The following is a 26,789-nucleotide window of genomic DNA, read 5'->3' as shown; positions in this document are numbered from 1 at the left end:
AGTTGGCATGGCTATGACTTGTTGGCAATTTGATCGGTCTTTGGGATTTGTTGACTCGGTCGTTGCCACGTAGGATCGCGGCCCGGCCCATGTAAGAATTTTATTATATTACAACAAAGTTAAAATTTGTTAGTCGTCTATTCACCCCCCCCCCTCTAGTTTCTTTGAGTACATAAACCTAAAGTTCATAAGATCGGCCACAACGAACCTGCGGATGGAAAAACTATCTAGCTTCGTGGCATCAACTGGTAAAGTGCCACCACAGAAACGAAGAAACATAATACCTTTATTCTCAGTGACGACGCACTCTCCACCATAGTTTCGTCAGGAGAACACAATTTATAATACTAAAGCCTTCTTGAAACGTCTAGGAGGATTCGATGTTCCCTGCACCTCGCAATGGCGGGATAGCGGCCCGAGGCAAGGGGAACCGACAAATCTCAACGCTTGCTACAATGTTGCCGTCCATTGCAAGTCGTCTCGGCGGCTAGGTTTTATACTCACTCCATTCCAGAAAATAGTTCATATAATTTTTTCTCCTTTATTCTTAATACTCGCTCCATCCACAAATACTCTAGGTAAGTGTATTTCTAGGTTTTTTCCTAAGTTGAAAGATTGAAGTTTGACCGACTTTATTGAAAAAAATATCAACATTTATGACACCTAATTAATATCATTAGATCCGTTTTGAAATGTAGTTTCATAATATACCAATTTCATGTCATATACCTTTTCAATAGAATTGATCAAATCTAAAAAAGTTTGAATTAGGACAAAACCTAAAAGTACACTTATTTGTGGACGGAGAAAGTATAGCTCATTTTTGTTGCATCTCACATCCGGCCAATAAGTGCTCACATTTATTTAGTCTTAGTCCAATATGAATGGTTAAACACTATGAACGAGAGCTGTCTTGTTTCAATGTACAGATCTATATAACGTACTTTATAAAGAGTAGCACATTTATTTTTGCCGATGGTATTTTGATAGTCACTACTTAGCCCACCCAAATCTGGTCCAGCCACGTGCTAGCTAGTTCCAAACAACTAATATAGCCCAAAAGCCCACTACGGAAGATAAACATAGAAAATCCGCTAAGGCTGATGTCCGCTACTTCTTCCCGACCGGAAGCCCAGATGCTGCCCACACCACCACTCGCCGCACTCTCCAAAGCCGCCGCCGCCCGCCGCGCCGCCACGGCCGGTGCGAGTGTTGCCGCTCAGCACCTCCTCCTCCCCTTTATCAGCTCGCCAATCCTCGAGTCCGCTACCCCTAGCCCTTTCATCCCTCGACGTCGCATCCGCCTCATGCCGCAGGCGCAGGGCGACAGGGCCCCGCGCGCTCCCCTGCCGCCGCACGGCAGGTGTTTCGCCGTGGCCGCTGCGGGAACTGCAGGCGTAGAAGGCGAGGTTCCAGCGCTGCTAGTGGTGTCGTTCTACAGGTTCGCCGACTTGCCCGACCACGCCGACTTGCGGCGACCGCTCAGGGAGCTCTGCGAGGAGCTGGTGAGCGCACAGACATACGATCTTGCGATAATTACCTATGTTATCACTTTGAGAGATTGCCTTTTCTTGTGAGCTAATGGGATGTACGAATTGAAAAGAGTTGAGCAATGTTACAGAACTTGTAGCTAAGCTATTAAGGTAGACTTGAATAATAACACGGATAGGTGCTAAATAAGCATTTATGGACATTGTGGTATCAACATTATGCAGATAAACTGTACTGCATGAAGTTGGCAGGTGATGTAACCCCCACGGATTGCTATGCCAACTACTGAATTACCGGCTCAATATAGCTCTTTCGTAGTCCTTACTGTTATATTGCATTGAAATGTTAGGTTTTCGTAGCTGCCTTGTTAATCTGGATTCTTAGTTATGAAAAGCTTCAAACTAGGTGTGAAGGCATGGTTGTATTCAGTAATATTCACTTATTATTACAACTTTGAAATATCAAGTGGGTAATCAGACTACATTAAATTGGTTTTCTAATTGTGCTGAAATTACCTATCTATGCTGTTTGTGCATTAACATTTTTGTGAAACTTGGCTCACATGGTTGGTTGGCTGATGCTGTTCAGCGTATCTCAGGTGGCATTATTCTTGCACCAGAGGGGATCAATGGTAGTATATGTGGAACCCCAGAAGCTGTGGAGCAAGTCTTGAACTATATCCAAACAGACAATCGTCTTAAAGGATTGAGAATGATCCAATCACCTGTTACTCCAGAGGATGAGGCTATCCATCATGGTCATACCAGTCATTCTCCTGTCGGTGCTGGGGAAGATGCACCGTTCCGATGGGATCATGTCCGTGTGAAATTGAAAAAGGAGGTTTGTTGGTTCCTTGCTTAATAGTTACTACAAAGTAGTTCTTAATTAGAATGATTGAGTATTTAGTAACGCAGGTGCTCTGGTTTATTGACCATTTCTCAGATAGTGACCTTTGGAGACCCAGATGTGATGCCAACGAAAATTGTTGGAAAGTATGTCAAACCAAAAGACTGGAATTCATTGATAAGCGATCCAGATACTGTGAGTGCTCCATTTATCCCACACAATTGTCCTATACTTATGTGTGTATAACTTATATACGTGTAATTTCTTCTCTTTATGTCTGCGTGGTTTATTTATGCTATTCACTTGGCAGGTTGTCATTGATGTGCGTAACATGTATGAGATACGTATAGGAAAATTTAAGAAAGCTGTTGATCCATGTACTAAGTCATTCAGAGATTTTGCATCTTGGGTTGAAAATCAGTTCAAGTTGGCTGAACCTGACAGTCAGCAGTCAGTACATGGTGACAGTGGAACTAATTTATCGGCAGTAGGTCTGAATTCCAGCAAACCGAAAGAGCTACCACGAGTTGCCATGTATTGCACAGGCGGTATTAGATGTGAAAAGGCCTCAAGTTTTCTCCTCAGCAAGGGCTTCAAAGAGGTTAACCATAAAAACCTTTCTCTGTTTTTGTCATTCTTCTGAACCTACTGTCAATAATCTCCTCTTCATTTGTAAAAATTATTTACACAAATTGATTTTCTTTGACATCCCTATATCACCGAAAATGAATTCATCTTCACGTTGACCTGTATTTGCGTACAGTTGAACCTTTCATCTATGTCCGCCCTAAATAGCGTTATGTTATGTTATAAAAAGTGAAGAAAAAGTTCTGTAAAAAGGCCTACAATATATGAACCCTAGATGTTTGCTGCATTAACTGTTGTTTGCTACACACGTTCAATGATCTTTTAAGTTGTCCCCAAGATGGCGGTATTCCTTATAACTGCAACAATACCGGTTGGTTTCATAATCTGTACATGTCAGGTTTACCATTTGGAGGGTGGGATCTTAAAGTACCTAGAGGAAATCCCGAAGGCTGAAAGCTTGTGGGAGGGCGAATGCTTTGTATTTGACAAACGAGTCTCAGTGGAGCATGGATTAGCCCAAGGAACCCACAAACTTTGCTATGGATGTAAGCAACCAGTGAGCGACGAAGATATTAAATCTCCTGAATGGGAGTACGCTATCTCATGCCCATACTGTTTCGCGACAAAATCCGAGGACGAGAAGGAAAGGGCAAGGGCTCGGCAGCGGCAATTTGAGACCTGGGGAGTTATTGGTGGACCTGATAAAGGCAGGAGCCCCCAAAGGCCTGAAGCTAATCATGCAGTTGAGGAGGCTAAACAGTTGCCGAACTCAATACAACCTGAAACGGCTGGCTGATTTTTGTTTGATGTGGTGTCAACAAAGCGAGATTATTTGATTTGCTGTTTCTTATTTTCTATTGCTACTTTTTTCTGTTCTCGGATCTAGACAGAAGGCGCACCATGGGATGACATACTCGAGCTTGAAATATTGATGGCAAAGGCTGGTGTTTGTACCATGTAGTTGTATTTTTTTGGCAACTATGTAGTTGTAAATTGTACTCCCTCCGATACTTGATAAGTGTGTACAAAGTTGTACAACTTTTGTACTAAATCCAAGACACTAACAATATTAAGGATCGGAGGGGGTACTGATTTTACTATTATGAGCTACAACATCGTTTCCTCCAATACTGTGCGAAGAGGTTATGTGAAATCTACTCGTGTGTTTATGTACCATGGTTATGAAAAAGGGTTAATTGGTTATATGTCGCTCCAAATTTGATGAATTAGAAATACGCCATTACAATTCGAAATATGCTACTATTATTCTCCCATAGCTTCTTATATTCCTCTTTGGTTATATGCCCTAGGCCAAACTATAGCTTACCTTGCATAATATCTCTTATATTTGAACTAAATTCGAGCCTAGCGGAGCTTTACCGATGTTGGGCGAGGTATCTAGTGAAAACCTTCATTCAGTATAAATCATACGCCATCGGAATGAGAATGATGTTATTGTTTTTAATCTTACAAATGACGAGGCTGTACCATCACAAACTATTTAATTTTTTCTAGTATATGAAAAAGTAGCAGTCCAGTAGTGGAATCGCTGTCGAATTGAAAAGTTCAAAACTGAATTTAATCGGGAAATTTATTTGACAGTTTTGCCGAGGCATGCAAATTGTCCTGATACCGATAGCTAAGTTAATGTCATCCGACGTTAGCCGTGTTGCTTCTCGTAGAGTGGCAGATCTTCCAGAGATGCTTGAGCTTATTCTGGTGTGGCTTTTCAGTTAATTACAGCTTCACGCGACTGCGTACATGTCAACATGTCGATCAAGCACTTTAAGTAGGGTTTTGGTGATTCGTCTCTTCCGTTGCGTGACGCTCTCGCCAACTAAAACTCTGAACCTGCCAACTGCAGAAAGACGTGCATGCTTGTTTTTGTTGACCATGATGTTTTCATGAGCTAAAAGTTCGTCTAACCAAACTATCTGCAAGTTTAGATTCATCTCACCTACGATCTACGCAACCATGATCTGTGTATACGTATCAAATGTGTCACCATGTTATGAAAGAAGCAGCAAAATTAGTAGCAAGCTTGCAAGAGACAAATAGCTCTTTGGGATGCATATTTCTTCCCCTGCATTCTTCTAACAATTGCTGAGGTCAGGCACACAAGCCTTTCTTCTCTAGTGGAAATTGGAGCTAATTAAAAGATGCAAACCTAGCAAAGGCTCATAGCACCATATATTGATATGAACAATTCTTCCCGAGAAGATGACATGATTACTAAGAGCTATAATCCCACGGGTAGAGAGAAAAAACAGAGAGAGAAAAGAATTGATGGTTCAGGTGTTGTATACTTGGCCGATGGATGCATCATCTGAAGTGGCTTAGGTGTGTGTTGTGGTGGTGCCTGCATTCATCAAGGCCACAACACTGGATCACGGGATAGCAAGCCACAAATAGGCACCTCCCGATCCCTCTAATGAAAGAGCTGAACACATAGCAGGGGTAGCAAGAGTTGCCCTCTTCATCACCACCCTCACCTCTTCCTTTGTGGCGATTACTTCTCCTGTGACCCATTTTTGCTCTGTTCTTTCTTCTTTTTGATTTGCTCCAAGCCTCCAACCCTAAAGGGGAAAAGAGAAAGCCAAGAAGCACCTACTTGAGTCAGAAGGTATTTCATGTGTACGTATAGGCCGATTGTTGAATTATGCTATTCTGATGCTACTCCAATAATCGTGAGGAAGGGTTTCTTTCTTTAAACCAAGTCACCAAGATGTATCCAAATATATGAACTAGGGACATGAACAAGAGAGAGATAAGCCAGAATCTTTGATGCATACCTTTGTTACTTTGAGTGCTCAAATTGACAAAACCGATGCTTCCTTTCCCATGAGTCGTAATAGAGGTTTTTGAATATATGTTGGCAGGCAGTAGAGGGATGGATAGATTTTTTCCAAGGCTCCAATGGAGAGACAAAGAGATGCCTTGATATGACGCCCTGCTGTTTCTCTTTGTGAGCCTTTGGCCCTTTTTTATAGTGAAATAGGGAGCGAATATTTTTTCTTTGTGTTAGGCATCCCAACTCTCTAAAATAAGATGACAGGATGCATCTTCTGGTGAAACGCTTATGTTGGATTGTACACTATGTATGACACGGGCAGATAGACAAGGAAAACTGAAGGTGGTAGGTAGAACCACAAAGGCACAAACCACAACCGTTTTGTGGCATAGACGTTCAATCTTAGTTTCGTTTTACGACATGTACAATAGTCCATGGGAGTATGGGACTGTTTTTTCTTATGCGTACACGTCAATTTTTTTAAAGCATGACAAAACATGGTAACAATAGGTTATTTACTAGTGCCATATAGTATTATTAATACTTAGATTTTTAAATAAATAAGAAAATATGGAATCTAATGCGATGAGAGATTTGTCTTCTCTTTCTTGTTAAAAGAAGGTCCATGCCTTTTTTTATTTATCTCTCTTCCACATCAGCAATTATCCGACGTAAATCGCTAACAAAAGCGACGTTACCCTGTTGTACATGCTTCAGATTTCTAGCCGTGTTCAATTTCATTTTATTTTTTTACTAAAAAAACGAAAGTTTATTCATCGTGGAGCATTACATCTTCAACCATCAGATTGACAATCTCATCGCGTGGTTTATCAATCCAAACGGATTCCTCACTCCTCGCTAACATCGCCAACTCATCGGCCACTGTATCATGCTAAATTTGAACTAAATCAAGAATCAATCACTAGTACAATTTTTTCTCTCAACAAAAAGAAATAGAGTTTTTTTCCTTTTTTTAGGGGACTATAGAGTTTTTTTCCTGCATTTCTCCAATTGATCAAGAAAAGGCGGCCTTCCTATTAAATATAACGGAAAATCTATTTTCCTGCTCTTATGCGCGGACGCACTGCGCACCATCCGATCCTCACCGAAGCTATTCCACCTGTTCCTCACCGAAGTTATTCCACCCGTCTGCTTCCCCCACATCTTTCTTCCTCCTATCTCTTTCTTCCTTCCTGATGCAGTACGACCAGGTCCAAGGAAATCCTGCTTGTTGCCATTTCTTCCTCCCCCCGTGCCTTTCCTGCCTTCTGCGGCCTTCACTCACGTCTCCTCTCCCCTCAACCTCACTAGCCGCCATATCCCTTGGTGCAGCACTTGAGGACGAGTAACCAGAGGCCGAAGCGGAGGAGCTGGCGCACGGCGGCGTGACCCGCGAGGCCAGCGCCTCCAACAAGGATGGAGGTAGCGGAGTGCCGCGCTACGACATGTCGGTGGACCGGGGCTGGGAACACTACGGCTTCTCTTGCAGGAGAGGAAGCCGTGAATGCCCGCTGGTCGTAGCTAGCGGTGGCCGTCTTGAGCATGCGCGTAGGGGAGCGGCACCTACGGGCCGAGTCGCGCGCCAAGAGGCAAGGATGTGGTTGCGGAAGATGACCTCGACCAATGAAGGTGCTGATATGTGGTGCTCTTCTTCTAAAGTGCAGCATCAATACGCACATGGAGGTGTTGGGTGCATGCGTGGTGTTCGAGAAAATGCCTTGGGAAAATTCTTCACATGCGTCTTACCTCCCTTCAAGCAATGGGGGAGGAAAAGGTGCTGGGACTTCTCCCCGAGGTGTTGCAAGCTATGGTGTTGGATTTGCGTCATGTGCTAGCCATTCTTCCACTCCGGAGACAATTATGGTTTATATGATGCAGGACACCTTAGAAAGGGTCAAAAAGCTTGAAGATCAAATTAAGAAGTTGTTGTTGGTCGCGGGCAGATGAGGAGGTGGACCTTGACAACATGGTGGCGCTCCCGTACTCCTTCAGCATCACGTGGCTCCCCAAGGGCGTCTTGATCATGCATCGGAGCATCGTCACAAGAATCGAACAACAAGTGATAGCTTGTTGCGATGCTTCAATTGCATTCCAATAGCACCTTCCATCTTGCTTTGATTTGCTTGCTCAACACCATTTGGCATCAAACGAATAGAGTTTTACAATGTTCACTAGCTTTGTTACTTCTCATAGTTACCTAACTATTAGGTTACAGTTATCACCGTGCTAGCTATGTGTTTACCCATCAACTGAGGGTACAATTACCAACGTACGGTAACTCCGTTGGAGTTATTTTGTTGTTCAGGTTAAAGTTACCATCAAATCACTAGCATAGCTACCAAGCTTTCATGTTACAATAACCAACACTATCCTGATATAGTTACCTGGTGTCCATCATACAATTATCACCATGTCACCTTTGTAGTTACCAAGCTGTCGTGGTTATTGTCCGGCATAGTACTCGCCAAACATACACAAGGTTCATCTACTGTTGAAGCTACTACTTGTGAATGGTCTAGTCCGGTAACTCACATCTTATCGGTTGATAACTTCTAGCTTGTAAAAAGAGTTCCAGAATATGTCTAAGTGAGAAAAAGTAGGTTTGTAACCGGTAAGTATTATTTCAATAGTACGGTAACTCATGTACCAACGGTCTGGTAACTTGAAGGTTAAGCAAATATCATCAAAACATAACCAATTGAGATCTAATATTTTAGGTTGATAACTACTTGTGAATAGTCGGGTAACTCATATCATTAATGTCTGATACATTCTAGATTCGGAAAAAAAGTCTCGCAAACTTCCTAAGTGAAATTATAGTTTCCATGTTGATTACTATTTTTGAATAGTTTGGTAACTTACACGATACTGGCACGGTAACTTCTAAATTCAAAAAACGGAACTTAAACATCTCTAGCTAGATCTAGCGTCGAAACCAATCATAAATAGCCGGATAACTCACATAATACAGACCAATAACTCACTTATTACTTTCTGGTACTTTGGAGCTCTAAAACAACGTCGGAACACCCCTAGTGAGTATAGTTTTCAAGCCAGTAACTTTGGAGCTCTAAAACGCGTCGAAATAAGTGTGAATGGATAGATAACTCGATATTTATGGGCCAATAACTTTTGAACTTGAAGACTTTAGTGGCATGTAAAATATTTCCAAGTGATTTATAATGTTGAATCCGCTATCTAGTATTGAATTGTCCACTCGTTTAGGTTACTGTTACCATCCTCACACTCATGTAGTTATCCCATCAGTTTAGTTTATAGTTACCATCATGGTTTAGTTATGTAGCCGTTTCGGTTACAATTACCACCATGACACGCATGTGGTTATCTGGTCTTTTAGCTTACCGTTATCAATCTTGTGATTGCTGCAACACCATCAAAATATTTAGATTTCAATGACCATCATAGCACTAACAGAGTTATCCAAGATTTTGGTGAAAGTTACCACATGCATAATAGTAGGGATCCTAACTTTTGTGCTACAATTACTAATGTGATATTGACGTAGTTACTCATTGTTCATATTATAGTTATCACCATGACGTCGTTGTACTTACCAGCTTGTCTATGTTACTATTCACATTGATGGATCAATATTGTACTTACCAACCCATCCAAGTTATCTACATGTTCAAGGTATCATCTAGTTTTTTAAGCTGGTTACTACTTGTGATTAGGTCCGATAACTCTCGTATTAGTGGTTGGTAACTTTTGAGCTTGAAATTTTTTGCCAAAACATATCCAATGTGGATCTAATTTTGAAGCCGTCGTCAAGACAAATCCAAAAGTGAAAGCGGATCATCAATCAGATGTGCCATTAAAGAGTTATAAGACATTTTATATCTCCAAATTAGAAAGGTGCATCACCTCTTCTCTGCATGCACTAAGATAGCGTATTTTTTGTCTAGAGTGGCCACACCAACATGCATGCATGCATAGTATAGCAGTGTGAGTTTACTCATCGATGGAGATGTACTTGTTGCATAAAAAAGGCTGGCGGTGGAGACCACTCGCGGGACAGGATCACGGAAAGGACCACTCGGGCTCGCCTCGCACGCTGCCGCACGCTCAGACTCGTGGAGAAAGAATCGTGCGCAACTTGGCGAAAAAGGTGCGGTACGTATGTTATTTTCCATACGGCTGGCACGTAGCCCAGTCCTAAATATAAATAGAGAAGTAGCCCATATCACTGACGTAATAGGACCAACGAGCCCAGGGAAACGGCTCCTTGAGGCCTGGCCCATCCTAGGCTTCGAGGTCGGCGGCGGCTCCGACGCGATTTCCTAGGATTCGAACCCAAAATCGAAATTGGCTGCAAGGAGAAGGGGAGAAGAGGACAGCTTTTGGATTTTGTCATCCCGAATCTGGACCTCAACCTTCAGGCATCATCTTATCGAATCATGGGGCTGCCGGCGCTCCAGCGGCTCATGTCCATGCAGCGGGATCGGCGTCACCGGCAAATCCAACCCCGTAGTAAGCTTCTTCTCTTCTCTGGGTTCGGATACCCTAGTTTCCCGCGAGCCGCTCCTGCGACTCCCCCCCCTCATGCTCGCGCGCGGCGACGTGGTTCCGGCGGCACGGTGGCGAGATTTCGGTGGCAGCAGTCGGATAGATCCGCGGCGGCTCGCTCCGGCGCGAAGGACAAATCACTCGCGCTGCTCCGGGATTGCGGTTTCGCGGCGGGCACCGCGGTTGCTCGCGCTGCCTCTTGTCGGGAGCCAGCGGGAGGGCACTGCGGTTGAGTGACGGCGAGCGCCGCTGCTGCTGGTGCTGCGTCACAGTGCGCCCGGCGTGGGGCTTTCTCTTTTCAGACTAAATAGATCAAAGCCCGTTAATAACCACAATTCCACATAAGAAAAGATACAACCTAGGATGATACTGATTAATGCTCCGTACAATATTCTATATGTTAGTACAATAGCACAACTACCAACGGAAAAAAATTAGTTTATCATGAGTATGTTACAATGAATCACTACAATAGTTATGTTAATTTGAGCTGTCACTACAATAATTATGTTAAACAAAAATCAAGCTGATCTCGAATCCAGCTAACAAACGAGTTGATCTCGCCTTTTTGAGATACTGTATCTATGGCTTATATGCGCCAATCAAAATAGTGGTTCTGTCTGTGCAAAGAGTGACCAAAGATTAATTTGTTTTTTGTGCAATTTTCTTTAAAAATAATGCAAGGTTTTATGGCAATGGGAGGGAGAAGAGTGTCGGAGGTGGAGTACAGGCCACGTTTTGCAAATATACCTACGTCCTAAGATTATTTGAAGTTTTATTTTCTTGTTCACAAGTTGGATAATAAAAACAAATTGGGTGTGCCTATGCTTGTTGTTTTCTTTATTGACATCTCTTTCAACCACGCATGATGTGTTGCAGATGGATTGATTGCTTCATTGGACAAAAGGAAAGAGCTGACCTGCCTACAAGAAGATAAACCTCCGGGTGGGAAAAAATTGAGACGTCTTGGACCAAGCCTTCCAGAGGTTCGTTATAAATTGCTGATTTTTACAGTTTATTGCAAGTAAAATACCCTTATGATTGCTCTAGCTTCACATTGACGGATACATGCTAGGTAGATACAAATATTACTTGACAAGGAGCAGAATTCCTTGGGCTACCCATTTGGGCCCTATTTGGTTAGGTTTTACTTGACATTTGAGCACCTATTTATGTGTTTTTGCTTATAAGCCAAAAAAAGCACCTATTTATGTGCTTTTGGTTTTGAATTTTGGCTTTTGACTTGATATTGTAAAATGATGGTATAAGCAAAAAGCAAAGTAAAAATCATCTAAATATATGTGTTTTGTTTTATAAGGCAAAAGTCAAAAGCCACACATTAAAACCTAAAACGGGCTCATGCAATTGGCATGTACTACCTTTTTTTGACTCAAATTATAAGAGCTGCGTGATTGCAGTCTGACAATATATAGATATATTTTTTTTTTAAAAGCGAGACACCAAAGTGTAACATTCAAAGATCGAACTCTGATGGGCTGCTAGCAGACCTCGTTGGTTGACCACCCAAGCTATGCTTGGTTCTCAGCATGTCCTACCTTTGTTGTGATTATATCCACTATCCTTAGTATTTGTACTTAGCAGAGCCTTAAATTTGTAACTTCTCCATGGTATCTTTCTGATTTAGATCTGGCACATGCCATCCTCACCGGCTGATAATCTCATAGCAAGACACACTATTTTACTATGAAGAGTCTTGATATTTGATAGATCAATAACCGTTCCATCACTTCCGCTCAACATCTGGGTGCCTATATCGACCACTAGTTCGAATGTTGATGTTGTTTGGGTGTCAATTTCTACCCCTAGTTTCAACTTATCGTAACTTCGATACATATCTGCACTGTTGATGTGCATGATCTATAACCTGCTTGGTTTAATGCTTTAACATTAGGCATTGCCAAATTGTAGAGATAGACCAAGTGAGGGCTATTTCTTGCCCCAAGGTGCCTACGTCCACTAGGAAAAACAATAGTTACAAAAATGCATTTTCTAGTAACTGTAGAATGACATTTTATCTGGTCTGTCTAATTTGTTATCCCCCCACCTTAGTTACCAATGTTCATGTCATTTTATCTTCACTGTAGTTGCTAACGCTGTTGCATTCTATTACACAGGCTTCTAGATGTTTAAATATTGAGGTACAAATATAGTAATATTTGTAGTCTAGCTGAAGTTACATGTTCACTTCTGTCTTTTGTAGTTGCAAAACTCACTTGTTTATCCCATGCAATTGTGCAATAGAACACTCAGTGCATCACAAATGCACAGAAACTAATACTGTTGAATGTTGATTATTCGATGCACAATCTGGGGATGGATTGCATATTACAAAGTCTGCACAAATCACTAACAACACTTCTTAGGAAAGCCACTAACAAGAGTTACGGGAAGGATCTTCTCTGCACAATGCTCAGTTTAACTACCACAATGCACTGTACTTTGTGGAAGCTCCTAGTTCCTAATGTTATTCTATATGGCGCTATTTTGTCTTTTCCAAATTGAAGTAACTGGTCGCCTTTACAAGTCCAATGTTGAACTTTTCTAAAACGCATGTGCATGCAGGAAATCTGGGGTCATATACATTCTCTGCTGTCACTGCGAGATGCTGCACGTGCTGCCTGCGTGTCTCACACATTTCTACGGTCTTGGAGATGCCATCCCAATCTTACCTTCAGGTTGGAAACACTGGTTGATGAAAACCAGTACAGAGAGAATAAAATATCAGATGAAATATCGATTGATCTTATCACGAAAATTGACCACATTCTGAAAAACCACTCAGGCATTGGTGTCAAGGCACTCAAGCTTGAAATACATGATGTTGCTAATATCAGCACCTCTTATCTTAATAATTGGCTTGGTCTTGGTGTTAGGCCAGGGATTGAAGAACTTGCACTTTCACTTCATTATGACGTAGAGTACAACTTCCCGTGTTCAATTTTACTTGGTGGGAGTGCAAACTCAATTCGGAATCTCAATCTCAGCTGTTGTGTATTCCGTCCCATGGCTGGATTTAGTTGCTTAAGAAGCCTGACTAGTCTGGAATTGTATGAAGTGCATATTACAGGGGATGAGTTATCGTGCCTGCTTTCCAGTTCTTTTGCTTTGGAGGAATTGATAATCATGGATTGCGATGAGATAATTTCCCTGAATATACCTTACTTGCTGCAGAGGCTTAACCGTTTGGTCCTGTGTGAGTGTGAAAATCTGGAAGTTGTAAAGAGCAAAGCTCCAAATCTCTCCTATTTTCAATACACCGGTGGTGTAGTAGAACTTTCATTTGGAGATACAGTGCGAGACCTTAATATTCTAGGTTCGTGTTGGAATCTTGTTCATTATGCTCGTGCTACGCTTCCACAGATGGTCCCAAATCTTGAAGCTCTTGACATAACTTCATCGTTGGTGGTAATACTCTAATATCCACCATAATATACCAGCATTGTTCATGTGAATAATAGCAACTGGCAATTCCTTTCGTCTATCATTAATCTGAGGTGTTTTCGTGCAGGGAGATATACCGGTATTACCTGACAAATTCCTCCACCTCAAGCACTTGTGTATTTCTTTTATGGTATCATCAGGGTCTTTTTGCCCAGGCTATGATTATTTATCTCTAGTTTTTTTTCTTGATGCGTGTCCTTCCTTGGAGACTTTCACGTTGTGTGTAAGTCATGTTCATCTTGCCAAATGTATCTAGTATTTGGTGGAACAATTAATTCAAGTACATATCTTGTCATTCGTCTGTTATTGACATTGATATCTATCATGGGCAGGTAACGCAAGATAGGATGGAGCATGATTCAGTTTTGGGTGATTCCTCGCATCTAAGGCAGATGCCTGGACACTGCCATGGCAACATCAAGGAGGTGCAGATCATTGGTTTCTGCTCTGCCAAGAGCATGGTTGAGCTAACATGCCATATTCTTGGGAATGCGGTGTCACTACAGTACCTTACGTTGGACACTGTCTGTTATGATATGAGGTGTTCTGACAGCAAAACTAGTACATGCATCGGTGTGAATAAACATATGATCGTGGAAGCGCATAAAACGCTCTTGGCTGTGAAAAGATACATCTTAGAGAAAGTTCCCTCTACTGTTGAGTTGAAAATTGTGGAGCCTTGCCGTCGGTGTAAAGCTGTTAAAACTTAGATACCAAGTTATCATGATTTTTTTTATTTTTAATTATGTAGTATTACATGGTCGTTTCATTAATATATCCTAACTGTCTGTTGTGCAGTTCTTATTCTTTTTGGTGTGCGTATGTTTTGTGCTTCCTTTCACTACGGTTTTGAAACAAGCCTGAGCCGACCTATTAACCATGTGAAGTCAAGTCAATTTAAACTGGCTAACTTTTTTTTAAATAATACACTTTTTTTCATCAATAGTTTGGTCAGGCCGATTAGTACTTATCAGCTTCGCTCAAGCTGATTAGTACTTATCAGTTTGAGACGAGACGCAGTTGCATGCCTCTTTCAGGAATATTCATTCACGTACGCCCCAAGGTCAGCCATTACGCACTCAGAATACTTTAGCCGTTAATCAGTGACGACACCCGAGAAGCATGCATGCGTTACTAAACCACCCATAACTTTCGACCCAAAGCCTAGACATACTAGCAAAAGACCCGTGCGTTGCTACGGAACAATAAGAAATGTATTATGTATTAAGATATCAAATTTAAAGTTTGACGTTTCATGAACACATATGTCTAGAACGATTACGATGTGTTTACCTGTCGTGAGGCTATCCCTTGGTAACTGCCCACCCCATCTCTCTGACTCTCCCTCTCGCCCATCTCCTGGCCGAGCGTTGTGCAACCCAGTACGAGTCTTCTCTTCGTCTTCCTCCTGGCGTACGACCCCGAACAGAGAAGGCACACAGACGCAGGTGTAGCCATGGCGCCGCAGGTTTGAATCCCACCAAATCGGTTGTTTCTCTCCGAATTAAAACTGCAAAACTAATCCCCACTAATTGACGAACCGATTCGGCTCATAAATTCTTTGTTTGCCATCCTCTTGATCTTCCTTTGAAAACCGCTGCCATTAATACCTGACAAGACCCCTCTAGCCCCTTACCGTTTTGGGATGGAGGAGAGGAGGTTGGTTTGGTGATGGCTGCATTTTGGGAACACGTAGGGGAGGTTGGTTTGGAGATGGATGCGATCTGATACAGGAGCAGTGGAGGAGGCGCATCGCATGTGCGTAGGTGGGGCTGCTTTTTTTGATCTAGAGAAAAGAACGAGACTGGACGAGCAAGGGACGACATCGGGCAGCAAGCGGCATGAGTGTGGTGTGTCGGAGGAGAGGCGCCGGTCGGCGGGAGGAGGTGGTGCCAGAACAGGCCAGCGAGGGGCAATGCGGCGAGAGCTCGGTCTAGCGGCTGACGTGGGAGGTGAGGCATCGGTGGAGACAATGAGGAGGTGGCGTGCGAAGGAAGAGGGAGGGAGATGAGGCAGTGCGCGCGGGAGGCAAGTCGGGGAAGGGTGTCATGGGCACCGAAAGAAGGCTAGTGAGATCGATGTCGGTCGGGATTTTTGTTCGGGCTGCTTTTTGGTCGTGCACAGTGGCATATCCATAATTTTGGTGAAGTAACGTACCGCGATGACGCCCGTACCATCACCAACAACTACAATTTAATATATTGGTATGGATTTATGTAAGTAAACCAAGCAGTACGTACACAATTAGCAAAGGTTGGAGAGACAACGAGAGAGTAGTGACCCAAGCATGCATGCAATGCAAGCTATAGATAGGCCGGTTGGACTATTCGGTCTTGATGAGGCACAGAGGGTCCGTTTGGTTGCTACCCTGGCTATTTTGTGCCTGGCCTGCTGCATATCTGAAACTTGTGTGAGGGTTGTTTGGTTGGATACCTGAAAAAACACCCTGATGAATGCTGCCTGAGATTGTTGTCTGTACTCAGGCCTGGAAAATCGGAGGCCTGAGTCTCTCTCCAAGCTGCCTGAGGTTGTGATGGCTACACGTGTAAAGTAAAAGGAGCAGCACAGTCTAGGAAGCTATACAATAAACACTACATGCGTGCAAAGGCATGGTTCCAAGTCTCCTACCAAACACAGCCTGAGATCTTTTCAGGCCTGACCAAGCAATTATGCATGTGAGTTCAGGCCAACTGCAGGCAGCTAAATTTTTCAGCCAACATGCTCAGGGTGCTAACCAAAAGGCCTAAGAACGCATGGCATGCAGCATGCATCATTAATCAATTGGTGGAAGAGGCATGCAACTTATGGGCTTAGCCCATGGTAAGTACTAATTAATCAATTGGTGGAAGAGGCATGCAACTTATGGGCTTAGCCCATGGTAAGTACTAATCGGCTTGGGCGAACGTACGGCTTGGTTAAGCTGATTAGTGCCAGTGAGGGGCAGTGGGGAGGCCTGCTGGGTTGGGCCGGGCCGAATAGTGCATATTAGTTGAAATTTTTTCAAACTGATGTTACATGACCTTCCAGAGCAAATATGAATATTTTTGAAAAATTCTCAAACTGTATACTTCCTCCAATCCATATTAGTTGTCGAAATATTACATGTATATAAATGCTTTTTAGGCATAGATATATCCATATTTGAATAAATTTGAGACAATTAATATAGATCAGAAAGAGCATTATTTTTAATATTGATAAAAAAAGTATTATTTTTAAAAAAAATAGCATTTAAACTAATGTTACATGACATTCCAGAGCAAATATGAATATCCTTTTTTTAAACTAAAGTCAATTTTACCGTTCCAGTTTGGCCGTCCTAGAGTCATCTCCTCATTTGTACGTAAAGCAGCAGCATACCAACTTCTCTCCTAGTAGAGTATCCTATTGCCGCTGTATGTGTAAGTGTGCAACCTGTTATCATGTTTGGATGACATGTTTTTGTTTTTATCTTTGTTATAAGGTATCAGTTTTGTTTATACGACGCAAGCATAGTAAACACAACAAATAAATCAAATATACACAACACCAGTTATTTAGGAAAATGTACAGTATGTACCAAAAGATTACAAATTTAAACCTATCTTTAGATTCATGGAAACCAGTGAGTATCAAATGAACATGAAATCATTGATGAATTTGTGAACATTATAAAAGACACATATAATATTTTTTCATCTATTAGCTTAACACGTGGTAAGATCATTTTTTACAAATTTTCCCTGAAATGTGAAAAACCAAAGTTTTTCATTTATACATCTCCATGGTTGTTGCATCCAGATATAATCACACCTGTACATGTTTTTCTTCAAGGAGCACTTCCTATACATATATATGGATGGTTTGTTTGTCGACAATTAAATTACCAGCAGTAGATAGAATAAGTGGAAAAAACAAGACAATCACAAAATCGCATCTCAATTTTTAAAATTTAACCAGGTAGTGTCTTTAAGAAATTTTGCAGCAAATAGTTGGATAAATAGTAGCTGTACACAACTGGAACGAATTTGGATTCACCCGTAGTTGCAATATACAGTTGCAATATACAGGGCTGTACATGCACCTCACACTCTCACAGTATGGTTCACCAGGTCCTTTGGCAGAGGAAGACATATTCCAGACCTACATGTGACGACAAGATGAACTGATGGATTGTGAGCCAAGCAGTTAATGAGAATAGGTTTACCTCTGTTAAGAAAATAATTAAGTATGATGTTGTCTGCAGTTCATATACCTTTTTTTCTCCAACATTGACTGCAAACAAGATTAAACTAAACCGATGTAAAAAAACAGGTACAAAGAAAGAGAGTACAAAACCTTGGGCCATTCCAACACTCCTGCTGATGATGGAACAGTAGCCAGGTAAGTTCTTTCATTGTCTTAAAAGATCATAGTAGCCAACATACTCAACCAAGAAACAGTAACCTGGATATCCCAGCTTTAGAGTTCGGGATAGGAAAAGAACAATCTGAGATTGTGTTTATGTGCCACATGGCTTAATTAACTTTTGAAAATGGACCGAAGATTAGTTTTTAACTTCACTGGGAAAAGAGAAAGCATTAGTTTCAATCTAGCACCATAAACAACTTCAAGTCAGTCAGTCATAAAATCAAATACAATACCCTATCATTTGTAGTTATGTAACCTGAGATATTAAGAAACTATAGCCAATATTGGTTCATCGATCCACGATGGTTTTACAAATATGAGCAAAAGATGACTATATAGCCTAATCTGCAGACCTGCAGTCCAGGCTTTGAATATTTTGACTAGAAGTGAGAGACTTGCAGTTCAGGATTTGAATACTTGAATATTTGCAGACTGGTAGGACGGGCAGAGGTGGCTACTTGCATACTAGAACAACAAAAGGAGTTGGGAGAAGAAATCACCCGGTTTCTTGTAATTTCTCACTATATTCTTATGCCAATCTAATACTCCCTCTGTCCCTAATTGATTGGCGCTGCCTTTTTGCAAAGAAACCCCTGTAAATTTCCGAAATAAACCTGCAGCCCACATCTTCAATTAAACGTGGACTGCGCGTTAATTTCGAAAATTCACAGGGGGTTTTTCGCAAAAGGTCCAACAGAACGTGGACTGCAGGTTTATTTTGGAAATTTACAGGGGTTTCTTTGCAAAAAAGCCGGCATACAAGTCTTGAAATAGGAGAAATCTTTGTGTTTAGTCTAAATATTAGCACGCTTGTGCGAATTGGGAGAGATGTATGGATGGAACTGACTCCAAGAGGTATGCCATGATACAAAAGGACAGGTAAACATCAAACCACTTCAGGCCCAAACGCTCCAAATTCTTTGAAGCTAAGCAAGAAGCATTACATGAAGTCTAACATCAAGAGCAGCTATTGTATAAGCATAAAAAGCAATACTACAGGATATCTTGCAGTGTAGCAATAGAAAGCAGATATCAAACATGATACTATAAGGAGCAAGGGATAAAAGAACCCACCTTGGTTAATGTACATGCCGCATACCAGAAACATATATGGACAATACCATATTCAGAAGTGGTGACGGTAATCAAATGTTTAAGCATGAAAACAAACATAAGCTTCCATTCATGGATTTTTGTTGAGTACTGAGTTTGCTTCTCTGCTGAAGCATGCATGTTTGCTTTCATTGTTTCGAACTGAAAAGGTACACTATAAGCATTGATAAAAGGAAAGGAGCAGCTAATCTAATAAACACCATGAAAGTTAACTATGCTCTATTGAGTGACAATTTAGCTTGATGCATTCTGTAGTAATAGAGGAATAGTTTAGTTAACATTCAAGAAGCAGCAGTCCAGCCAGATGATTATAAATAAGATAGGAAGCAGGATGAGAAAGGAACAGAAAAAAAAATTCTCATAAGTGATGAAACGGCCATCGCTTACTCCCCAGATGCATCAGTGCCTGCACCAGCAAAGTGGCTACGGCCAATATACAAGCACCAAGGAAAATATGCATAGACCTAGAAAGAAAAATCTAAATCCAAACCAAGTTTTTGATACAGAGAACACATGTACTATTCCAGCTCCAGTTGTCAAACAACATATATATACTATTCCAGCAACACATTCATACAATATACAAAGAAAAATCAGAACAAAGCCATACTACAGTGTAGCCAATGGCCTAGTGCAATATCAGAAATAGAAAAATAGGGACATTGGTGAACAATATATATATGAGTTAGAGAACAATATCAGAAATAGAATAGTGTACAGAACCATTAGAAATCATATGGCACGAAACTCACGTAACTGAAACGCTCAAGTCCAGTCCAGAACCATCGCAATCCACCACCATGATTGTACCTAGCTGGCACCACCAGTCGCCAGAGGAAGAACCAGCCTCGAACTGGCCACCTGAAAATCAAACCCAGACGAGACCCAAGAACCTTGCATCCCCACACGAAGTAAGAAAAAAAAGGAACAAGCAACTAACACACAGCAAAGAGCATCCAACAATGGTACCAGAGCGCTTGAAGCCACGCGATCCACCAGAAGCAGAGGAACGCCCCATCGCAAACAAAGACGCCAGAACACGCCCACAGCAGAACGCAACCTGATCACCAATGCCTGACACACTCGCGGACAAACCAAGAATCACAGTGGGGCATACACACACATCAGACAACGAAAACAACAACAGACAAGCGGAACCAGCGAAACAGCAAACTCCAAGCACAACTCGCACGCACAGCCCAACAACACGCGACACTGAAGAACAGAGACAGCAGAACTGCACCAAGACCCTGCCCCGACAGTCACCTGAAGAACAACGACGCTAATCCCCGGACAACGTGGCCACACACAGGAGCTGCATACAGAGGCAAGCACTGTCAAGACAGAAAAAAAAGACCACGGCACTGAGGAGAACAGGCCACCACCGAATAAGCAGGCCGAACCCAACCCAATACACCCTATATAAAAAGAGAGTGCAAAAAGGCCATATCCAGGACATATGTCTAGACATGATCAACGTTGTGGCACAAAGAAACATTCATCTACACACACTGAAAGCTGGTAATGTTCAACACAGGTCATCACCAAACTTTCTTTTATGCATTGTGGAAGTTATACAAACAGGCCATGTTGACGCATCCCATTAACAACTAAGGACAACTAAAACCCTTGATCGGCCATGGTCAACAGATATAGAAAATGTGGAGAATGAAACAACATATCAAGAGTTAAAATTACAAATATATGAAAATACAAATTTTGATGGTGCACTCAATAGCATAGATCAAACATTAACATTGACATATTCTTGAAGTAACATAAGGCTAGCTACTCAATGTAGCAGCAGTATGGTCTTGACTCTCTTAACTACTCAAGTTGAAATTCAGTGAATCTACCCCACCAACTCTACACACTTGACACTTGGATAGTGGAATTTTTATACTAAGTCTGACAGGGGAGTGGTGATTCCATCAGATGAAAAGGTGTAGCCAATTTGGTCTAGAGGCAAACAATAACTTGTCGACCTTCGCCATAAATTCAACAATGAAAGGTTTCACTAAATTATTTTTTATACATCACCACAATCACCAAAGAACACAGAAGGAGGTTAAAATGCTGGAAATACAATCCTAGAACTTCAATCTGTCACCACAAGTTTTTTAAAAAAAATTTGGTTTCCAGTTGAAGAGCAGGTACTGCATCAAAAATTTGAAGCTCATATCTAAACTGCACCACATTAATACCAGTGCCACAGAATTAGAACTCAAAAGGCCCTGAGAAAATAAAAATAAAAGAGAGAGAATCACAAGGCCCTGAAAAATAGCTACAAGTTTGATGTCTTAAGAGCCTGAAAGAAGCTTATGGGGTTTATTACTTTGAGCTGCTACTATCAATCCCAATCTCCCATACACCCAACTCTAGTGGTTATATATATCAAGCCAAGCATCTTGCTGGATCTAGACAAACTAAGTCCAAAGCCCAATCCCACAGAATTCGACAAGTAGGCAGGAAGAACAGAGCAGCACGTTTTTTTTTTTTTGACCGGAAGTCAGCAGGAGAGTCTCCTACTGGATATATCAATCTCACCAAATGGTTACATATTTACAATAGAGCAGCACCTGATATGGTGAGAGAGAAGCGTAAGGGTGCAAAACACATCATACTTGTTGCTTAGGAGGGTGATGGTATCTTGAGTGTTCGATTGGAAGAAGCATATGGATAAGACCATGGTTAGTGGTTCGCTGATGTGTATCTTGAGCGTCCTTGGATCGGATGGAGCACAGAGTGATCACCCGGTAATACGTGTCCGTGCACAGGCACAAATTAGATTAGGGCATAGGTCTACACAGTGCGCGCGCATTGTGTAAGGGAGAAAGTACCCCCTGACAGATTCCATGGTCCGCTTTGGTCCCCGCACGTGACAGCGACAGCTTGGTCACCTGCATGCCCTTTTCCACCTCTACTAATACCATTACCACCACTTTCTTCCTCCTCTAGCGCTGTTTCAAAGTAAATATGGCACTAATCGGTGTCCTTTGGGATCCGTAGCTGCGCCGCCAAAGTTACTTCTCCATGAAACAGATCTACCCACGAAAAAAACCCTCATGCATTACATCCAAAAAAGGGACAACAAAAATACCGACTGATCAATGATCAAGACAAAGCAACTCACAAACTGCTGTTCAAAAAGAAACGATGGCATTATCAGGTACCTCCAGCTCTCCCTCTTTCTAATCATATGAATCTAATTGCTATAAATTCCATCCAAAAGTTTGCTAGGATCCCATGGAAATTCATTTCTTGAAGAAAAATAAAAAAGCCATGTGGTGGTGGCGGTACGTCACCACTTCTCTGTCTCTTACAGGTGGAGCCTGGTTTACTGTGCATTTCCCCTCCCAGGCTCCCACGACCTCTTTGCCCGATCCATGAGCCTTCCCCCACCCTCCGCCCCATCTCAACTGCAGCCCCTCCTGCGCTGCCGCTTGGGCGCAGTCCCTCTTTCGCCGACCGCCAACCATCGTGCGCAGCCGCCCCTCCTCCACTGCACCTCGCACAGCCCCGGCCATGCTCCGCTGACCCTCGGGCGCAGCCCATCCTCCGCCGGCCCTCGAGCGCAGCCCCTACTCCGCCAGCCCTCAGGTGCAGCCCGTCAGCCACCGACCTTCGCGCGCAGCCCCGCCACCATCAGCGCTCACCGATCATCTCATCAGCCGCCGACCCATGGAGGCGCTCGCCCATACAACCCGTGACCGTGCACCGTGAGCCGAGACATGGACGAGGTGCTCAGGAGAGCGGTATCTGCAAATCATTCTCCTGTTTGTATGTTTCCTCGTACAGTATTGTCGCTGGCTAAATGCAAAAAAAGGGAATCACGTGATGCATAGAATTTTGAAGTGATCTATTTGTCTTGTGCATATTGTAAATGTGGTCTCCATGCATAGATTAGGTGCTTTGGCCTAGATGGACTATCCTCTGTCTTTTGTTGCCTACACTTTGTGCTCACTTTCTGTTCCTCCTATGGTACAATTCCTTTTCTATTGAGCTAATTTTCTGTTTTGCGCTATGTTCACCGGAGTCGTTTTTTTATCTGTTGTACAAACCATAACACGATTGAATACAAGTCTCGGCATATTGATTTGTAATTGATGAAATGCAAAATTTAATATATGGATTTGTTACCTGCGCATGTGAAAGCAGGTTCTTTGTAGTAAGAGAAGCAGGAGGATTCATTGTGTGTCAATCTTTTTGCATAGAGTTTTGATACTGAAAAATCAGTGAAGTTAATCGGTGTTTTTAGGTTCGGACAATGCTGATTTTGTATTTGCTTTCCTTATATGCCACTTTAGTATTAATCTAGAATCTTGTTTTTGTGATTGAACTAAACAAAATCGTGTGCTTGTGTTAGTTCAGAAGCTGCTACAGTTCATACTCCCTCCATCCGGGTTTATAATTGCTCTATCTCAGGTTGTCTTTGCAGCCTGCATTTTCATCAGATATTAGGCATATTTTCTTTTATTTACCAATAACAGAATGTTCAATCTCCTCCCATTCAGGTGTCTTTTTTTTTCATTGGGCTCGATTCATGAAAAGTTTAGTTATATTGCTTATTATGCCATATCTCCCAGGTTGTGAACCTCTAAAAACTACCATGGAATATTGTATTGTTTGGACAAGCATTGCTGCCAATATAAAAAAATGAGAGTACATTTCGCATACAAGCATTGTCCATGCAGCCTGCATTTTCATCAGATATAAGGCATATTTTCTTTTATTTGCCAATATCAGAATGTTCAATCTCCTTCCATTCAGGTGTCTTTTTTTTTCATTGGGCTCGATTCATGAAAGGTTTAGTTTTATTACTTATTATGCCCTGTCTCCCAGGTTGTGAACCTCTAAAATGTAAAAACTACCGTGGATTATTGTATTGTTTGGACAAGCATTGCTGCCAATATAACAAAATGAGAGTACATTTCGCATATTAGCATTTATATACTGCTGCTGTCCAGTATCTTGCTCTAAAAATTTAGATTTGACTATTCCTACTCTCCTAGCTGCCTGAAATTATAAGTTTTGCTGTAGTGTCTGTGCCTACTGTCCAATAACTTGCCTTAACGTCTTGACCAACATCAGCTTTATCCGCAGGAAAAACTTCCCAGAATATATCCAATGTAGAAGGTTCTTTGCTTGGAGCACCTAAGATTATTATGCCGATAGATGCGCTATTCGATGCCAAATGTTGTGATGTTTATGTTTGTGCATTTTATTGTGTAGGAAGCAAGCACTGAGTCACATGTTATCTTTGTAGGTAACATGTCTTGGTTGTTACCAACTTCAATCTGTTAATTCTCCTTGAATATCAAATACATCAACTATGATCATCCTTTAAGTATGCAGGTCTTGCGATCATTTCTTTTGGTCTACTGTGTCTGTGTGTGTGGGTGGGGGGGGGGGGGGGAGAGATATGGGGATGGTGGAGCTACAGTTGTCATTTGTTATTGTTGTTTTACATCTGCTTAGCAATGAATTGTTCGTATTCAGTACTCCTATCTAGAAGTTCTGGATAGTATCATGCTATATTCTTGTACAGTGTTTATCTTGGAAGTTTTAATTGAAGAAATTTTTATCGTCAGCTATCATAGTATCATTCTGGGTGGGAGCTGGTCAAATTGGAGGTTTAACTTATATGTATGAACCAAGTTCCTGCTCTTGCGCTCTTGTATTGTTTGCGGTTGTTCTGCAATATTTTGTGTTTTTTTTACCTTTACTCTCCTTAGCTATTGGCCATGACAATAATATTAATCCGTTGCAGCGCACGGGCAGCTTACTAGTCTTGAAGAAAAACTGTAGGAGAGGCTCTGAGAGTAAAATTTATTAAAAGATATATACAAAGGGTACAAATATACGAAGAGTGGGACAGCTACAGGACACAAGGACACACCATAGAACAAGAGACCCAACAAGCCACAAACTAAAGCCTCACACTAAAAAGAATTGACAAGAGAGTCTGGCCGAACAGAAAATTCAACAAAGACACTTGTCTACTAGTAACCTAGACGTTATTTGCTGTTAGATAGAAAAGGATGCACATGCGGTAGTTTCAGGTTGTTTTTGTCATAGTACAGCCTAGCATCACTTCAATTTGTGAAACAAAAGACATTTCCAGCAAGCAAAAAACCTTGCTTGTAAGAAATAAGAAGCTTCAAACTGGCACCGGTTCCAACAAAAGATTACATCTAGTTAGCACTAAAAGTTCAGACAGATCACGCTGATAAGATACATCTAGAATTCAAAGAAAAGAAGAAAAGTTACACCAAAAAAGTGGTGAATGTAAGATTTAAGAAAATGTTACATCCAAAGAAGTGGTGAATGTAACTTTTAATAGAAAAAAAAGGTTACATACTAAATACTTGGATCGAAGAACTAACTTGACTCACCTAAAGAAAAATCTATAACAAGTAGAAGAACATTTGCATGTCAGCAGAACACACATGGTATGGCAAAATTAACAGAAATTACACAGCAGCAAAAAAAACACATGCTACGAAATTGAATTGGTGAGTTAAACAACATGCTAGGCAAATAAAGCTACAGAAATTACTTCGCCAATAAAAGACACATGCTAAGGCATAAACCTTACAAAAAATAAACACATGTTATGGCATAAATCTAAAGAAATTCCATCCCAATAAACACATGGTAGGGCAGAAAATGTAAACAAAAAATGCTAGGGCATAATCTACAGTGGCGTTACAATCTACGGTGGCATTACACATGCTAGGGCATAAAATTCTACAGAAACCCAATGTGCATTACACATGCTAGAGCTGTAGAAACTACAGAACAACTAAACACATACATGAGATCAGAAAAATGTCCATAAAAACTACACAAATCCGGCTAGGAAGGGACGCTAGAAACTATACTGGCGTACCACACGTACCCCTAGAAAACTCCACATTGTACAACATGATAATTAACTCCATGTTATGCCAATCAAATGATCCATAAAATATGAGACAGAAACTGAAGCTACTCACGTGGTGGATAGAAGGCGCCAACGGGGAGATGGGGAAGTTGGGCAGACACCGCCATGTACAGAAGTGGAGGGCACGGCGCAGAACCCCCTGCCGTCGAGGTGCTTCCTCTGCCTCGGGTCTGACCACCGCGCCGCCGAGTGCCAGGTTGGAACGGGTCGCCTCCCTCCTCCGCCGGCGAGCCGGCGCTAAAGCGCTCCCTCCACAGCTCGGCGCGGTCCTCGGCTCGCCCCTCGCCTGAACGCCCTGTACCCTCCGCCCTCTTCTTTGGCCTTCCCTCCTCCGCCGCCTCGGGTTGCGCCGCCCTAGGAGGATGCGTCTCGTAGACTCGTACAGGGCAGGGAGCAGGTCGTTGAGCGAGATGGAGAAAATTGGGGAACGAGGCGGAAAGAATTGAGGTGAGGATTTTTTTTTTTTAGATGGAAAAATATTCCATTACTTAACGTGCCGAGCTAGATCGCTGGCAACGAAGTCACGTACCAAGGTAGGAACACAGTCCGGCCATACGGCTGGGGAACCGTGAACCATCTCTGCACCGGCTGCCGCAAGGGCATCCACAACCTTATTGCATTCACGCTTACAGTGAC

At 42.0% G+C, this 26,789-nt stretch overlaps 2 protein-coding genes and 2 long non-coding RNA genes across 5 annotated transcripts; 2 read left to right on the top strand and 2 right to left on the bottom strand.

Annotated features, from left to right (window-relative positions):
* Positions 1–1,103: 1,103 nt before the first annotated feature.
* Positions 1,104–4,128, top strand: LOC100841841 (rhodanese-like domain-containing protein 7). Its single transcript, XM_003569357.4, has 5 exons — positions 1,104–1,505; positions 2,080–2,331; positions 2,434–2,532; positions 2,648–2,938; positions 3,323–4,128. The coding sequence occupies exons 1-5, from the start codon at positions 1,104–1,106 to the stop codon at positions 3,719–3,721; spliced, it is 1,443 nt and encodes a 480-aa protein (XP_003569405.2). The 3' UTR covers positions 3,722–4,128.
* Positions 4,129–4,915: 787 nt separating this feature from the next.
* LOC112271119 lies at positions 4,916–5,905 on the bottom strand. Its single transcript, XR_002964009.1, has 2 exons — positions 5,718–5,905; positions 4,916–5,501 (listed from the first exon to the last, which is right to left on the bottom strand). It is a non-coding gene; the product is annotated as an uncharacterized LOC112271119 (long non-coding RNA).
* A 4,041-nt stretch (positions 5,906–9,946) lies between these two features.
* On the top strand, positions 9,947–14,512 carry LOC100841226. Of its 2 annotated transcripts, XM_003569355.4 has the most exons (5): positions 9,952–10,207; positions 11,123–11,229; positions 12,827–13,669; positions 13,773–13,928; positions 14,038–14,512. In XM_003569355.4, the coding sequence occupies exons 1-5, from the start codon at positions 10,135–10,137 to the stop codon at positions 14,413–14,415; spliced, it is 1,557 nt and encodes a 518-aa protein (XP_003569403.1). In that variant the 5' UTR covers positions 9,952–10,134; the 3' UTR covers positions 14,416–14,512. The 2 variants fall into 2 exon arrangements, with proteins under 2 accessions (XP_024315897.1, XP_003569403.1); XM_024460129.1 differs by lacking the exon at positions 13,773–13,928 and having other exon boundaries at positions 9,947–10,207; positions 12,827–12,939; positions 14,038–14,510.
* A 3,094-nt stretch (positions 14,513–17,606) lies between these two features.
* LOC112271118 lies at positions 17,607–26,716 on the bottom strand. Its single transcript, XR_002964008.1, has 2 exons — positions 26,206–26,716; positions 17,607–20,522 (listed from the first exon to the last, which is right to left on the bottom strand). It is a non-coding gene; the product is annotated as an uncharacterized LOC112271118 (long non-coding RNA).
* Between the last annotated feature and the right edge of the window lie 73 nt (positions 26,717–26,789).

This window comes from Brachypodium distachyon, chromosome 2 (genome assembly GCF_000005505.3).
Source record: "Brachypodium distachyon strain Bd21 chromosome 2, Brachypodium_distachyon_v3.0, whole genome shotgun sequence".
NCBI classification, from domain to species: Eukaryota; Viridiplantae; Streptophyta; class Magnoliopsida; order Poales; family Poaceae; genus Brachypodium; species Brachypodium distachyon.
This window is presented reverse-complemented; position numbering and strand designations above follow the sequence as displayed.

Excerpts from the sequence above, each read along its gene's own strand:
- LOC100841841 (XM_003569357.4), top strand. The coding sequence starts at position 1,104 with ATGTCCGCTACTTCTTCCCGACCGGAAGCCCAGATGCTGCCCACACCA. Across the intron at positions 1,506-2,079 it reads GGGAGCTCTGCGAGGAGCTG|CGTATCTCAGGTGGCATTAT; the intron begins GTGAGCGCACAG and ends GATGCTGTTCAG. Across the intron at positions 2,332-2,433 it reads GTGTGAAATTGAAAAAGGAG|ATAGTGACCTTTGGAGACCC; the intron begins GTTTGTTGGTTC and ends ACCATTTCTCAG.
- LOC100841226 (XM_003569355.4), top strand. The coding sequence starts at position 10,135 with ATGGGGCTGCCGGCGCTCCAGCGGCTCATGTCCATGCAGCGGGATCGG. Across the intron at positions 10,208-11,122 it reads CCGGCAAATCCAACCCCGTA|ATGGATTGATTGCTTCATTG; the intron begins GTAAGCTTCTTC and ends GATGTGTTGCAG. Across the intron at positions 13,670-13,772 it reads ACATAACTTCATCGTTGGTG|GGAGATATACCGGTATTACC; the intron begins GTAATACTCTAA and ends GTTTTCGTGCAG.